This window comes from Ischnura elegans, chromosome X (genome assembly GCF_921293095.1).
Source record: "Ischnura elegans chromosome X, ioIscEleg1.1, whole genome shotgun sequence".
Classification (NCBI taxonomy): domain Eukaryota; kingdom Metazoa; phylum Arthropoda; class Insecta; order Odonata; family Coenagrionidae; genus Ischnura; species Ischnura elegans.
Window position 1 is genome coordinate 38212805 of NC_060259.1, and position 16713 is coordinate 38229517.

Below are 16713 nucleotides of genomic sequence, written 5' to 3' on the forward strand. Positions count from 1 at the left end.
ATACATAAAGAAAAACATATAAAGCTAAATGGACTGCAGAAGACGTAAGGCAACCATTACTGGGGATTATCGATTAGATTGGCTGGGAAAAAATTTAAAATACCATCGGCACGTTGCAAGACAGAATGAAGAATGGAACTGATTCTGATCCAAGCTTAGGCAGGAAGTGTGCCTTCCCTCCTGCACAAGAAGCAGCTCTAGCTGATCACGTAAAAACTTTATCGAATATTTCGTAATACGGTATCACTGCACTGATATTAATAAAAAATGCACTTGAATTCTCAGAAAAAACAATTAATATAACAATAAAGAAACAAAAATGGCTACAAAACATATTTGCAGTGCCTTTATAGTTTTCAGGCCCTTTTTAACATGGAATGATGTTTTTTAAATCATTGACTTCATAATAAGTCCATAATTTCAATTACTTTTTGTAATTTCATAAATGCAGAATTATGTAATAAAATAAGCACAAACATTTCAGTTTAGCGTGTTTATTTCATCGAAACTCTTCATATTTCTTAATTCAAAATCATTTAGTAGAACATGAGATTACCGACTGCCATAGGTAAGCTTAATTAGGGCTCAATTAACGTCTGCAATAGGTAAAGTATGCTATATGAAGGCGACTCCACATGATTGCGTTCTAAATTTCAAATAAAGTGAAGTTTTATACTCAGTTTTCCTTAGGTGACCGCCATCACCCCAGTTTCCCTTGAGTGGTGAATTTCGATGGGGGAATGCATGGACGTGAGATGAAAATATAGCCCCTGTTCTGATTTCATTAATTTAATTACACGCCATAGTGAGAAATGAACACAGTTTTAACTTGTGTAATTACGTGCACCGTGTAAAATGACCTTAACAATTTGCACGTGCACGCAATTTTTCCGCCGCATTCCATAAGAAAGCGCTAGTAGTAAAGGCAACGACTAAAAGGCAGCTTCTTGTGTTTTAAAGTTTGAAAAATCGGAATTTGTTGATAATGTACAACATGTATTCGTTCGTATGGTTCGCTTTTGATCCTCCAGGTGATAATAACATCCGTAGATGGCATCATTAGTTTGAAGATACTGGCTGTCATTGTAAAGGGAAGAATACGGAACGACCATGTGGCCAATAGAAATCCGTTGTAAAGGTAAGTCGTGAATTAGCAGTTCCAGTAACGACTACTTGGAGAGTTTTAAAGAGATGCTTACAACTACGTCATTAACGTTTGCAGTTGTCACAGGCTTTTTAGCCTTAAAAACATGGTTACCGTGCCAACTTAGCTGACGAAATGTTTTGCGTGACGATGAAGATTTTATGGACCATGTCGTCTTCTGTGATGGATCGACCTTTTACCTCAGCGAACATTTAAACCTAATGGACGAAAATGGGGCTAAGACATCCTCACACGATGATAAATGTGCAACAACACTCGCCTGGATGTTTTTTGTCTCGTATCCTGGCAGTTTATGCACCTTTATTTTTCTTGAAGCAATATCAATTGGTTCCTCTTATTATGATACGCTACAGCTATGGCTTTTCTCTCAGTTGAAATTTGATGAACCAGTGAGCTTCATTTTTCAGCAAGATGGTGAGCCGCCTCAGTGGCATAAGGTAGCATCCGATTGGCTGAACGTCACTACATCCGAGCGCTATATCGGCCGCGATGGGTGTAATGATAGAGTATGGTTTTCCACGGCCTCCAAGGTCACCCGACTTAACGCCGAGTGATTTCTACCTTTAGGGGTTCATAATGTGTGCTTCCACTTTCAGCTGACCTTCCCAAAATTAAGAAAAAAGATCAATTCAGCTATCGCAACAATTACTCGAGAGACACTGATGTCAATGTTTGGGAAGAACTCGCATATCGTATATACGTGTGCCGTATGAATAATGATACTCATTTTGAACATTTTTAGTCATTTATGTAAGAATGTTTGATCCGCTCCTTCATTTTATGCGTCATTTATAAACGGAGGTCTAGTGAAATAAATAATATAAAGTGTTAAAACCTTGCTATTAATTTGGAGCAATCTTATAATGAAAAGGTGATGAATGAGGATTTTTAAGCGAATAACTAAGGATTCATGAAGGAAATCTGTATGGAGAGCAAAGTCAAAACAATCTCAGAGCTGTTAACCAGTGATGTTGACATTTATGTAACTTTTAATTCGTAAAAATTTGCCCCTGAATTGAAGAACACAAAACTACAAATCAAGCTACATTTATTCACTTGCCGAATGGGGGCAACAATTCCAATCTTACGGCACAAATACTCGGTCGTAGTAAATATACCCGCAGCACTAATAAATTTTATAAATCACAAATTTTATTCATTTTTTGGGGATACGTCCACCGTAGATATAACCTTTAATTAATGACTCCAGAATACATACGCCATCCTTGCTCTCATAATTGCATTTAACTCCAATTTACTCAGTGAAAGAGTGGGGAGTAAATATGCCCACGTTAAGTTATTAATTCTGACAATATAAAAAGCATTGTCAATGAAATTAGCTTTGATAGTGAAAAATGGTGGTTTAAATTTGGAAACCTGAGATGTATTGTCAAAGATTATATTTCCTTATTTATGGACAATATTTGCACAAAATTTCCGGGTTATGCTTAGCGAATTATACAGAAAGGCAAATCATGTAGATACATATGTGGAGAGGAAACCTCACTTGAGATAGGTAGTATCATATTTCATGAAACCAATTGAGGGTCAGAGGAAATTCATGATTATATCCGCTAACAATAAAGATATAATAAAAGTATGTCCATCAAAACACCCCATTCTTCCACCTTGTATTGAAATTATACGCAAGCTCCTGCAAACAATTGTTTTAAATAGTTTAAGCGAGGAAAATCCGCTACTGAATTTCTCTGAAAATCTTTTTCATGATGGTGAAATATTTCAGCCAATAGAATATATGTATTTGCATATGCCGGTATATGCAATGCGGTTAGCAGGCGGATATGACAGAGAATAGTTCAGACGTGAGAGGGTGGAAAATATGCAAATATGGTGACATTGTGGTATTGAAAATAGCCTCTGCTGGAAAATTGCGGGGAAATTCCGCTGGTCAAAACCGTGACCACCCTAAAAGAGAAAGGATTCATGGAATTTATTGGAAAATTTCATCTAGCTATAAGCTGAGTTATTATTTGGAATGAATTTTTCTGCACTTTAAAGGACTTATTGTCTTTTATGGCTAATTATCTCCAATTTTCGGTTTCGCGATAACAACTAGTGGTTAAAAATTTTAAGCTTAAAAATTCTGTAAAACGTAATAGAAAATGTAATACATGACTTAATCATCAAAGAACAAAAACTGAGAGAGGAAAGTTAGAAAATCGTTCGTGACACAAATTTCCTCAAGAGGAAAGTTTTACTTTTAGCCTTGTTTTTTTCCAGAGCAATATTTTACTCTGCCAATATCATCACTCCAACACATACATGTGGAACGATGTTCTCAGAGAGACTATCTATTTTACTCTCATCCATTAGTAGACGATATAATTTTTCCCTTGGCTTCAGCAAAGCAACAAAAATTACTCCACCGAATCACACATTTATTATTGCTCTATTCCCAATCAGTGAGAGATTTAAAACCTGCTCCAATTTGAAATCAGTTTAACCCGACACAGAAAAGTTTCAAAAAATCCTGGAAAACTGGGCCGGAGTAAAAATAATTCAAGGCCACTTTAACGCACGACACCATGTAAAAGACTCCTTATTTACTATTCCCAATTTTTTTCCGTAAAATCCTCTATTTTTCCCACGAATTAGAATTCCACATTTGGCTTTCCAGCTCGCCTGGACGTGGTGAGGCTTGGATGGTCGCCGCGAGGCTTTTGAGACCGCGGTCGGCCCGGGATTATCCGCTCTGCGCGCGGAGGGCTTACCTGTACTCTGGGGGTGGGTGGCCGGTCACGAAGCATGGCAGCGTGACCAGTTCATCCCTCCGTGCCTCCACGTGGATCACGCGCTCTTCCAGCTGCGGAGCCAACACGCCTCGGGCCTCTGCGAGCCGTGTGCGGCAAGCACGGGAGAGGGGGAGGAAGAAAAAAAAATAGACATCAGTTTTTGACACCCGAACGTGCTGAAATCATCACATTCCAACACCCACAACCAAACACTCTTCACCGAAACATTTTTACCTCCCCCCCCCCCGCCACATACAAACACATTTTACACCCGTATGCGATGGTTGTTAAAAAAAAAGGTTTCGTTGACTGAACTTCTGAAGCAAAATTTGATATTTGAGATGTGAGATGATATTTTAAAAATAATAGTGGGTCGTCTTGTTTACACTTTGGCCGTAAATATTTAAAATAATGAGTTTCAATGATAACATTATCAATCATGCCTTTCATTGGGTTTCTTGTGGCAGCGTGCATTTACACCAATTTCACTCGTATGATCCGTGCTTTATTTTCCCACAATATATAACTAGTAGCATGTAGATGTATGACTTACTCTAGTTTTTATCGAATAAAAAAGCTAACCTTAAACTCTTTAAAATACACTTGCTTCAAAGAAGAATACGCTGCGTTCTAAGTTAATAAAACTGTACTTTGAAACTTTCACGGTTTAGATGAGTAATAATAATAAGGGATTTTATACGCATAACATGAGTATATCATTTTGCAACCAGTGTTATCATCCGCTGTGATACGTCTCTACAAATGTCAAAAATGGAATGGAAGAACATGAAATGAATAAAAATGGCCTAAAATCGTCAAAATGGTAACCATCACTGACGTCGCCTACGTGCTTTCCCGCAGTGTTTTTTGATATTTCAAACGGATGAAACGCCAATATACTCGAGCTATCTCCATTCTAACCTCATGACTTAAAATACTCTCACCTTCTAAAATTGTTAATATATTGTGCAACAAAAACAGGTTGTAGTCAACAAGGTAAAATTTAAAGTAGTTAGTTCCGTTATTTTTCCTTGAAAGAAAGAAATGCGCCACAGGAAAATCACCTGGCCCGAAGGGGATACAAATCCAGATAACCCAATTCTCGGACAGGAGTAGTTGTAGTAATGAGGGAAATATATAATGAAACTGAAATGAAGGTAGGGTTTGGCTAGGTATCAATGTACCTCGTTATAAAAAATCTGAGAAAATTATATCCACCCAACATTCGGCATAGCCCACCTTGAATCCTCCGTTTTCGTCATATAACTCATAAATATATCACTCTTCTATTATTGTCACGTGACGGTGGGAAATTAGGTTGTTCAATTAGCTGAAATATCACAGAGCGAAAACTCAATAATGTGAAATTAAAAAAGGACATTCGATTTGACCTGAACTATAACCTGGGAAAGGGGTGCTAATAAAAAAAAAAAACATTTCATACGAATGCATTAAATCTAAAAAAAACTACGGTAGTGCAAAGTTTATTTATTAACAATTTTTTTTCAACTGACCTCCAGAGCGCTTCGGGGGACTCGGGAGAGTGGGATGGGAGGAGGACATCGGATCAAAAGCGATGGTGCGTAGTGGAGGGGAAGAGGAAGGGAGGGGGTTGGAGGGGGGATGTGGGGGTGGGGGAGGCGCCGAAAGGAATGAAATGCGAGCAGAGGGGAAGGGAGGAGAATGGAAAAATAAAAATAAGGGAACGCGAAAAAAAAAACAAAATTGCCGACGATCCTGCGGTAACCATAGAAACCCAACCGTGAAAGTCCAAGGTTTGTGAGTGCATGGGGGGTGTGTGTGTCCGCATGTGTTCTCGCGTGTGTGTGTGTGCGTGTGAGCTCTCCCATGTGTGCTTGCGTGTTGGGTGCGTGTGGGAGGGAATTTGGCGACAGGGAGTGGGGGGAGGGGAGTGGTGAAGTGGAGGGGGGTGGCATGGCCGCCGCGCGCACTACGGCGGAGCGGCAGTTATAGATGTGGTGCGGCTGTTGGTCAATAAGAGGGGTGCGGGAGGGATAAAAAATGGGCCAGCATAAGGGGCAATTATTGGATGCAGGAAGAGGTGCGGATGTGTGCGGAGGATGCGATACCAATTTATACATCGCCGCTCCTCTCGATATAGTTATTGCATTATATCGGCACGGAAATAACGAGGATAAGTGCGACGCTTTGTGATGTTTACTTTTGAATATGCCAAGGGTCGTTTCTTTTTTTACCAAATACAATTTCGGAGTATTTAAGCCAAGGGACACACGTGACATTTCGAATTTTTCACGTTTCGGTACGCGTGTATAGATGAAGCATCAAACACTTGTGACCTATATTGTGGGAAATTGTACTTCGTGGAACTTTCAAGCGTTACTTTATAAATACCTCTTCAGGTCAACGCGGTATTTTGTACCAGGAAGTGTTGGCTTTGGGTATAATAGTACCCACCAGAAAATGAATTTACCTCGGTTGAATCCGACGTAATTAATGAATCGAAAAAATAAGCATGACTACATGATTGTTTGATATTGCATGCTCAAAAACTGAATGGTGAAAGGTGCAAAATTGTTTCTTCGATTGTTTCTGTGAACAAAAGCAAATTAATTTTTTACTTGAGGGAAACAATGTTTTTCTCCCAAAGAGCGCCGCCGCGATAGGAGACCAACGACGCCTCAGGAATAGGGATAGGGTTGGAAGGGAGGGACGGGGTAAACTCCTCACCGCTATAGAAGCGAAAAGGTCCCACTAAATAGCAAAACCCGGAACCGGCCATTAATGTGCCCACGATTTTGGAGGGTTTTCCTAATAAAGAGAAAAATCCATCGATCAAGTCGTTGTATAATCGCATAATCATTGAGAACACATAAGGAATGGCAGGCTACTGTATTAAATTCTCGTTTTTCTTCCGTTATTCGGTAAATCGTTATTCACTTGCACACTGTTTTCATCTGCTTATCTTATGAATTGCGACGGTACAAAAGGAATGGAAAGCCAATGTGCAAATAATAATCATCTTACCAATGGCTCACTAACATGCATCATTATTAGGATGAACCGGAACTATTTCGATCGTTTGAATTGAAAAAATGTTTATATCTTTTAATCTTGGCTGATAGAGTGGTATAGATGACTTGATCTAAAGTTCTGAAATGTCAAAACTAAGATTAGTACACCAAAGGATGAAGTTCGCCATGAAAGAACATTTTACTTAGCCGGGATTCGAACCCGAATCTCCCAATTTCCAGTCAGCTACAATCGGGAGATTCGGGTTTGAATCCCGGCTAAGTCTAATATTTTTTTCATGGCGAACTTCATCCTCTGGTGTGTTTAACTTTGCATCCGTGCGCGTGACGGCGTACGAAGTCACTTGTTTCTGCAGTGCGTCATAATTAAGATTTCAGAATATTTCATCCGTTAATCTGATCATTTTACTTTTATGAATAGGTATTACCAAATTGGATTTCGTTGATGTAGTGTTAACCTTAAGACCTAACCTAACTAGACCATATGTCAATATCAAAATAAAATCATTAATATGATAGATATTGTTTTCGTGATAAATGCATTCAAAATGTGGTGACTTAATGTGACCCATAACTATGCAGAACTTCACAGTTGATTTTTACGTCATTTTTCTTTTGTGACCTTCAACCTTACTTCTATAGTTCCGAACTATTAGCCAAACGAGAAACACATCTAGAATAATAAATTGAGGTGGTATATTACGCTAAACTATGATATAGTGATCAAAATAGGCCCGTAAAATTTGATGGAAATAAGCCCACACGGCATATTGATATATATCGTCCCAGATAATGCTTTTTGTATCCCATGATCGTTTTATTATTTTCCTAATTGTGCACTGCAGAGGCGGCGGTAGATCTAACGAAACGATTTGCACTCTATCAAGACATATACAGCGATTAATTTCAAATGCAGAACTTGCATGAGCTCTGGATTTTGCATCTGGCGTTTTTGTCAATTTAATGGAATTTTTCCAGACTGCCCTAAGATTGTCTTTACAATTCTTGCAATATCGTTCCAATTTATTACTTAGAAATTATATGGGTCGTACTAAATATTATAATACGAATTCAATGGCTTTAGCCGATACTGTCAATTTAATGGAATTTTTTCCAGACTGCCCTAAGATTATCTTTATAATTCTTGCAATATCGTTCCAATTTTTTACTTAGAAAATATACGGGTCATACTAAATATTTTAATACGAATTAAATGGCTTAAGCCGATACTGAATTAGTTATTGCAACCTTCAAATCTGGGTCTGGAAAAGTGGTAATCGAATTCAATTTGATATTATTTTGCCAATAAATTCATTCTACCTATAAGTTTCAAATGTGCCGTATGCATTCTATTGCATGAAAGCGCTCATTTATTTAAAATTTTCGTTTTCATAAATTAATATAAGCTAGCGCAACATGCAAAAAAACGTAGGAATAAACATTTATTTAATACAACTTTGAATACCCGGATGTTGTTACTCATTAATATGCTCGAGTAGTTTTTTTAAATATCGGGCCTTTTGTTATTTTCGTGAGCACAACATATTCTAAAAGTTTTTTCGAGTCTACTCTCAATGAACTTGGATCTCAAGGTGAAATTTATTTTCGAATAAATAAAAATTTGTAATTTTCCGGCGAATTTGGTACCCGTAGAAACGCACAAGAGATAAGTTTCTAATGCAAATAATTATTTCTTTTGGCTGATATATTCTAATGATTAGGATAATTGATCATGAGATTAAAGTAAATTTATCATTTTTATCAACTCTGCTAATTGTGAAAGACATATAAAGAAGGACTTGGCTTCTCGTCGAATCGAGCAAGTATCCCCTTCTTTTATGCTGAAACAAAAGTAGCCAGCAAGAAGTTTTTTTTCGAGCCCAGGCAAAGCTGAATGATTTTATTTTAGTATTATGTTTGCCCTACTGTGGATGAATCTGAAATAGTTCACAATCTGCGTAAATAAATGAGTAGGGCCCAAAAAAGGGTGAAAATATAAGGTTAAAATAAAAATGCATCTAAAAATAGGAGGGAGAATAATAATAATTAAAGGCGAATTTTCCAAAAAAAAAATGCGTTTGCATTACACTAAAAAGGCCTTATTTAAGAAAAAAATTCTTTGCATTCATTGAATTATTTTTTGCACTTCTTTGGAAACTCCATGATCTTCGTTATAGTATTTTCATAAATCACAACTTCATTATTTAATCTTCGCTGATGGAGTAGTATAGATGGCATAATCTAATGTTCTAAAACGTCAAAAATAATATAAATACACCAAATGATGAATTTCGCTATGAAAAAGTATTTGAATTTGCCGGGATTCAAACCCGGATCTCCCGATTTCCAGTCAGCAGTATGGCTCAGTGATAGGCACCTTTACAGTTTAAAGAACCACTGTTATTGTATTTGAACTCTTACATGGTGTCTTTCGCGCTATTCATTGACCCCATTACTAGCCGTCATACGGCCCCGGAACAATCCAGCAAGGTGCAATTTAACGTGCTCTTCAGGCAATGAAGTATTATTATATGCAATGTACTTTAGCATGTAAATTCAGTAGGATCAGCGTTTTTTGTTTTTCTATCTTATTCATCTGATAATGCTTTTATTATGCTTTATTGTGCCATTATTTTGCTTACTTATGCTGAATATTCCGCCTCTGATCTGTCGGCATTAATATGAAGTCTGCATTGAGCGTTTTAAATCAAAAAGCTACTCTAACCGTCGAGGGTCTATGCCGCCTATGGGTGCGGGGAATCGAAAAAAAAACCTCGAGCTCTGCCTATCAGATCCATTGCGCCCGACGGAAGGTTAAAGTTCACACGAAATTGCAATGGTAAATTAATATTTATTTATATATTTTATTTTAGTTCAAACATTTCATTCCTAATCCATTATTCAAAAAGAAAACCAAATTTTACAATTTGCACCGTCAATGCAAAAATTTGAAAATTAGTTGACCTCCAAGCTACAAAAATGACTGAATTTTAATCCATTTTTTTGTCTTTTGAACTATTAGCAAGATTTACGAAATTCGTTAAAAATGATCTTACTTCTTGAAAAGTTGGAGACCTCTTTGAATGAATTTATACAATATCTTTCACAGCCTTTTTGCAAGCTAAATTACACTGTTCAGAATTCAAATAACGAAACAAATGTGCATACACTCGAATACGAGCAACTTTTGTTGAATGGGTTTTTGGGTCAACGTTGGTTTTCCCCCTATCTAATAACTGGAATTTCACATGTTTCGATAATTATTCTTCCATTTGATTCGCACTTAACGCTTTCAGCATTACGCTCCAAACTAAATTTAGCTGTCTTTAATTCATGCAAACCCTATTAAAACCTATTCCATTACAAGTGATTCAATGTAAAAAAACGCATTTCCTCATGTAGTTACACTAAGTTTTTGAGTACGTCAAAAATCATATTCTTAGGGGTGTTGATGACATGAAATTTTTTTCTATTTTCCTTGTTTTTTGCAAGTAAATCTACGTCATTTTCTCAAGGTCTGGGTATGTATTATGTAGTTTAATGAATCACTACAATAATAAATAATGGATTGTGGAATTGCGTAAGGGGCAGGTCTCCAATATGCAATACACGCCTTTTTTTAGACATATTTAAATGAAAATGTAGTTCATAACTTCACGCTGGACCACAGATCGTTGCGTACTCAGGTCGTCCATTTAATTCCAGCATTTTGAACGTAAATATGCAACCAAGGCAGGAGGAATGCTCGAAAGAGTGGAGCCAGAAAAGGAATTTTCAGGATTATGTAATCTCTTCATGGGTATTATCAATTTCCTTGAATATCAGGGTCTCGCTGGCATTTTCATAAAATTAGATATTATTTTCCACATCAAGCCAAACCTGAAAACGGGAGAGAGAACACGCCATTCACGAAAGACTTTTATGCAAACGTCTTTGGAGACTGAGATGTCGTAAATTTTCACGTCTTAGTAGATGCAAACGCTCAAATCATACCTTTATTACGAGTATAAAAAATCAAATTTGCTTTTTTCTCGAGTAATCAATGCCCGAAAACGGGTAAGGAATGCTGAGAAGGTATATTAAGCTTAAAATTGTATTTTGGCGACGTAGACACCACCTCACATCCTCACCACCTTTCTTAAGGCATGCAAGCCGCATAATTCATAAAAGGTCTTAATTTCAATGAAAATGGATAAATTATTTCCGTTGAATAATATTGTAATGAAAATATGCGAAACCCAATAAAATATAGCTGTAAACATTCGCTTATATATACGCATATGTATACGAAAAGATGTGAATATTAAGTTTTTCCATAGAAAATCTGTTTTTTCCATTTTAGTGAGGATTGGTTACGTGTTGTTGATATTTATCTGACTTCTAATTTCGGCTCATCCGTACTGCGCAAGTTTTTCCTTATCCAGCATATAAAAGCGTCCACATTCCGCAAGTACTCAGATCTTCTTTGAGCGTAGGTGTCCATGTTGTGAAAATTACACCTTTCTAACTTTCCTGATCACGTGCGTCTGAATGTTGCATATTGCTTTATAAACAAGCCCTAAGTCTCTAGTCCCTCTCGCAGTACAAAAATTCGATATCATTTTCCATATTGTATCACAATCCCACTCATCCACTAATCAAGAGTTGTAATGTCTCGCTCTCTCTCTCATTTATTATTACACTCACTCTTAACCTCTGTGCACTACTCTCTGCAAGCGAATGGCTAGTCAATGACATTTTTTTTAGCTAGTATATGACTAGTAGTCATATACTAGCTAAAAAAAATGGTTACTACTTATCGCTCCTACATTCTATAGCACTGGGCCAGAAAATTTTTCAAACCTCTCTCGACCCTACATGGAGCAACTACCATGGTTGCGCAGTTCATATCTAGGGATTAGTGAAACTTTTTTCTCGAGCCATTCTAAATGAAATTGATTTCTTAGAATTCAGATGTGACCTCCATTTAAAAATCCCAGCGTAGGCTGAGATTTTTCCTAGAAATATCAATCTCTAATAGCCATCTGTGTGAGGACCATGCAAATATACATCACTTAAAGCCATGAATATCCTCTCATCATCAGTAAAATTCAGGCTAATCCCAACAGCGGGTTTCACGTAACTGGATTTTTTCAGCCTTCACTGTCGTAAAATATCTCAGTCGTCGGTCGACGACAAGTAACACAACACCTTGATAATGATCATGATGTGTGGGCAATGGTGATAGCATGGTCTATTTTTGGCTCAGAGCAGCAGGTCTTACGATGAATTTCACCTCTCTTAACAAAGATGGACATTATTTCACCCAGCGGCACAGGATAAATAAATGAGATGTGAAGTTTTTTTTTGTATTATATCTCAAAATTGGAATTTTTAACATGTTTCTTGATTGTGGTTCGGAATAGTATTTCAATTTCACTTAGTATTTCAACCCGAAGGCTTATTTAGGACAGGTGAGGGTAGACCTCTCACCGGACAAAGCCACACACGTTTGAATTTCACACGTTCCGGATTGGTGGTCAACTACTATACATGGGCCACGTCAACCTTTTAGGGTATTTTTGTTTGAGGATATATAAAATAGTCGACCGAGATTTGAAGCGGAACCTTACATCAGCAGCCAATTGCTGCTCACTAGACCACCAGTATCCCCAGATATAGTAACTCTAAGTAACAACTGATGTTACTGTTTGGCAGAAAAAAAATAGTAAAAATCAATTAAAATTGAATCAGGCCAAAGAGAGCGACCACACGGACTGCATCGGTGTCCTCATCTCTGATTGGCAACAGGGATTACAGGAACTCAAAACCAGATACACAAAAACAGGGCTTCCGTTATCATAAAGTAAGTGACGAGGAAGTTCTAAGAAGAGTAGGAGAGAAGAGAAACCTCATGAAAACCTTGAGTCTTTGACAGAAAAACCTTGCAGGCCAAAACTTAAGAAATTATGGCCTGACGAAGACAATCGTCGAGCGATAAGTAGATGGCAAGAACAGAAAAGAGATGCTTCGAATGAAATATATGGGACAGGCAAAGAAGAATGTGAAAGAGAACAAATACATAAGTATCTCTAAATTAAGAGATAATCTGATAAGAGTATTGAGTGGAGAGCCGCGTCAAACCAGCCTGAGGATTGTTGACCTTGATCTTGAATGTTGATGATGAGTGTTAGAGTGACGACATGGCTTGATAGTGGTATTAGTATGGAATGTATGTAATTAACCAAAGTATGGAATTATGCGGAATGCGACACATATTGGATCTCTCTTTTGAGCAAACCAGAATATTCATCGCAATGAAGCTCTGTCTCACAGGCATTGGAGGAGTAATCGGAATCTGAAATACTTCGCCCAATTCTGGACGCAAGGCGGAAAAGGCTTGGTAAATGGTCATCACAATTAGTTACGTAAGCTGCATTGGCGTTACTTCTTCTGACTAGTGATGCTGTAGGCGTCAACATTGTAAAACAGGCTTTAGAGGACATTAAAAGGACATTAAGAGGACAAAATTTAAAATAATTACAAATGATTTAACAAGATTTAATAGGAACAGGACACGAAAAAAGAAAGCTCGAGGTTATTCTATTAACGGAGTGCCTCTTAACACTATTATTCTAATCCCAAGGCTTTGATGGTTGCCAAAGCATGCAGTCTGTCAAATGCCATGAAGTTACCTACTGGATGTGACGTCAACTTGCGCCATGTCGCTTTCCAGTCTGATTGCGTGGAATAGTAATGGTGTCCCTTGACATACAATGAGATATGATACGTAATATGACGTGCAGCGGCCCTTCTCTCGTGTCGCGGGGTGTTCACCTAAATTCTGCCACCCTCCAAAATTGAAATATAGCTCAGACTGCGGTGAGGAAAGGTTACATCAGAGTTCCCATAAAAAGAACCTCAATAAAATTTTGGTTCATTGGAGTTTATATTCAAAAGTGATTGTAATGTAAAAAAATACACAAATATCGACATTTTTAAAAGGAAAAGATAATGGCACTGGCTCTACTTGCACGCCATATACCAGTAAAATATTTGCGTTTAAGTACACTGCAAAGTACAATGCACTAAAACCATTAATTCGAATTAAGCTACGACAGCCTATTTCTCTAATTGGAGATGATAAAATGCATAATATAGAAGTAACTGCACTCGTCTTTGTCATAATTTATTACAGTAATCCGAAATATAATTGGTGGACTGGTGCCATTAATATTAGAAGCTCCAGCTTTAGCTTTATCTCGATTAAATAATGTAGCATTTTGACTATTAGCAGTATCACTAATATAAGATATAAATTTTCGCCCAAGAATAATTCAAAGGCCCGGGTTAATTAAATGCAGTCAGCATTAATAGCATAACTTCTGTTTCACTCCCGCGGAGAATTTAACATGATATTTCAAAACAGGACCTTTGTGTTGTGGCTTGTAAAGAAGGAAATAAATGAATCAGCTATCATTCCATAATAATTTCAGAATAAGCCAATTGCCAGTAAATAAGTAAATCCTTCTTAAAATTCGGCATTGTTACAAAGTCAAGAAGTTCAGAATGGCCTTTAGCAGTGGCACCATCGTGGATCCAGGGGATCTGTACCTCCCAAAAATATAAATACATGTAAAAAAAATTATTCAGCATGGAGCAGGGGAGAGTCTACAAATAATAAATTATCACACCGTTGTTAAAAAAAGGCTTTCCCTTTTGTTTAAATAATAAAACAGAACAAATTTAATAACAAAGAATAATATAGTAAAATCATGAATTTAACAAAGATTTCTTTTAAAAATTCAGTTTTTTCGACAGTGAAAAGTGATAAAATTATTTTAAAACCCCCTTATATAGTACTTCTATTTTCTAGCATTTTTTAATTTTCGTTCGGACCCCCCTGGTTTACTAACAACTTTGAGAAGGACTTCCGGCTTCCTTCTCATGCGTATAATGTTCAAAATATAAGGAAATACACACGAAGGGAATTATATTCCTTAAACAAATGCAGAATTTCCCACTTTTTCACCGAAGAGTATGAATATCTCTTCCTTAATTAGGGATGCATTTATTCCACACGCCGATTCCCCTTCATTTTTCTGATTCATCATACTTCTCAGCCTCCTTACGCGGAATAATAACGGCACGCCTCATCGACTACGATGCGGAATGCGACGCATCCCCTAGCGACACAGAATGCTGGCCGCACCACCACGGAAATTCAAATATCGCTTGAGCTCTGGAGGAGCACTTATCAACTTTGAGCGGCGGCTGCAGGGGTGCGGTGGTGGGGGGCGCAGCGAGAGAGAGGAGAGGGGATGGAAGGGGGGGGGGGAGGTGGCGGACCCCTCCTGCCTCGTCGCTTAATTAGCTCGCACGGCGTGTATGGCAGAGCCGAGGGTGGCATCCATTGATTTCCGATTAAATTGCGGCCGCGAGAAGGGTTGGTGCTTCGAGCCGTGAGGGAGCGACGCGGAGGGGTACGGGGATTTTGAAAAAGGCGCCGCGGCGGTCCAACGCGCTCGCGAGGGGGCGGAGTAAAGGCTTTGGGTGCGCAAGTCTTCCGGCCAGACGTTTCTCGCTTAATTAAGAATTCAGAGTGGATTGCAGCGGCGCGGAATTCCTGATCTCAATGGCGTCAAAGGCAAACGGACCGCCTCCCCGTCTCTCTTAAGACTTCTTGAATCGGCACCCACCCCGTGGTGTTCGCTCGTGCGAGCTTTACTCTCGAATTGTTTCATATTACGATGACTTTTATTCGCGCTAATTACCATCCGTGGTGAGAATTCTGATTCTCTTAGAAGCTTAATGAAATGGATGGAAATATAACAGTTTCCGATTTCTCGAGATCATTTCAGCAGCGTCATTGGACTTTATTAAATATTAGATTCTCTAAAATTTTCCCGCAAATTTAAGCAAAAATTTTCATTAAATTTTCAGTAGAGCATGAATGTTGTGCGTTTTTTCGTTTATTAATAATTTCATTTATTTGACTTAATGATAAGTAAAATTTTTTAAAGTTTCCCCGCAAATTCAAGCAAAAACCTCTCTTAAATTCAATGCTTAGCAAGAGTGCAATACAATTTTTAGTTCATTTATAATACCATTCATGGAAGTTAAACAATTACATGTTTTTAAACTTTCTCGGCAATAGCTTTCAATCCATCCCGATCGTTGAAAGCGTTATTTGACTTCATGGGAAAAAAATAATGTCGCACAATTTTCCTGAAAAGCCAAGGAATTCCAACCATTCTTGAGTACGCAGCAAAGCATGAAGGAAAAAGTATCTTATTTTTTGGTGCTGCATTTCACAAGCTGAGTGGCATCTAGATACCGAGAGGTCCTACGCTAGGATTGATGGAATGATTTAGCAATTGGGACTAACGGCTTTGAGTAACTTATTAAGGCAAGTATTATTTTAAAGACCACTTTTCTGTCAACGAAAGAAACGGTAACTGGGACAAGGAATTATATTTCCATAATCAACACAATACCTCAAATAAAACGTTTACTTATTATTATTTCAGTGTATTTGTAAGGAAACTACAGAATATAAACTCGAAGCTGCATTTTAACGAGTAAATTAGCCGAGTATAGTAATAAAAGAAACCCTCAAGCACTTACAAGCTGTAGAATTTTTTTAGAGGACTGATCTTTAAATTTTTATCCGTTCTTCAGCATTCATACATTATGCAACTGTATATGCTTGGTCAAAAGTGGAAATTTGGAAATTTTGATGAGCAAAGTTTCCCTATTTTGATTTTTATTTTTTATCAGGGAAACTGCTAATATTATTATGGGT

The 16713-nt window shown here is 37.6% G+C and overlaps 1 protein-coding gene across 3 annotated transcripts in view; it reads right to left on the bottom strand.

Annotated features, from left to right (window-relative positions):
* LOC124171357 (Down syndrome cell adhesion molecule-like protein Dscam2) overlaps positions 1–16713 on the bottom strand; it is a 500071-nt gene that overhangs the window by 215013 nt on the left and 268345 nt on the right. For all 3 annotated transcript variants that reach the window (XM_046550521.1, XM_046550522.1, XM_046550520.1), the window contains one exon: positions 3898–4015. In XM_046550521.1, coding sequence (XP_046406477.1) covers positions 3898–4015 — 118 coding nt within the window. The remainder of the gene's footprint in view (positions 1–3897; positions 4016–16713) is intronic.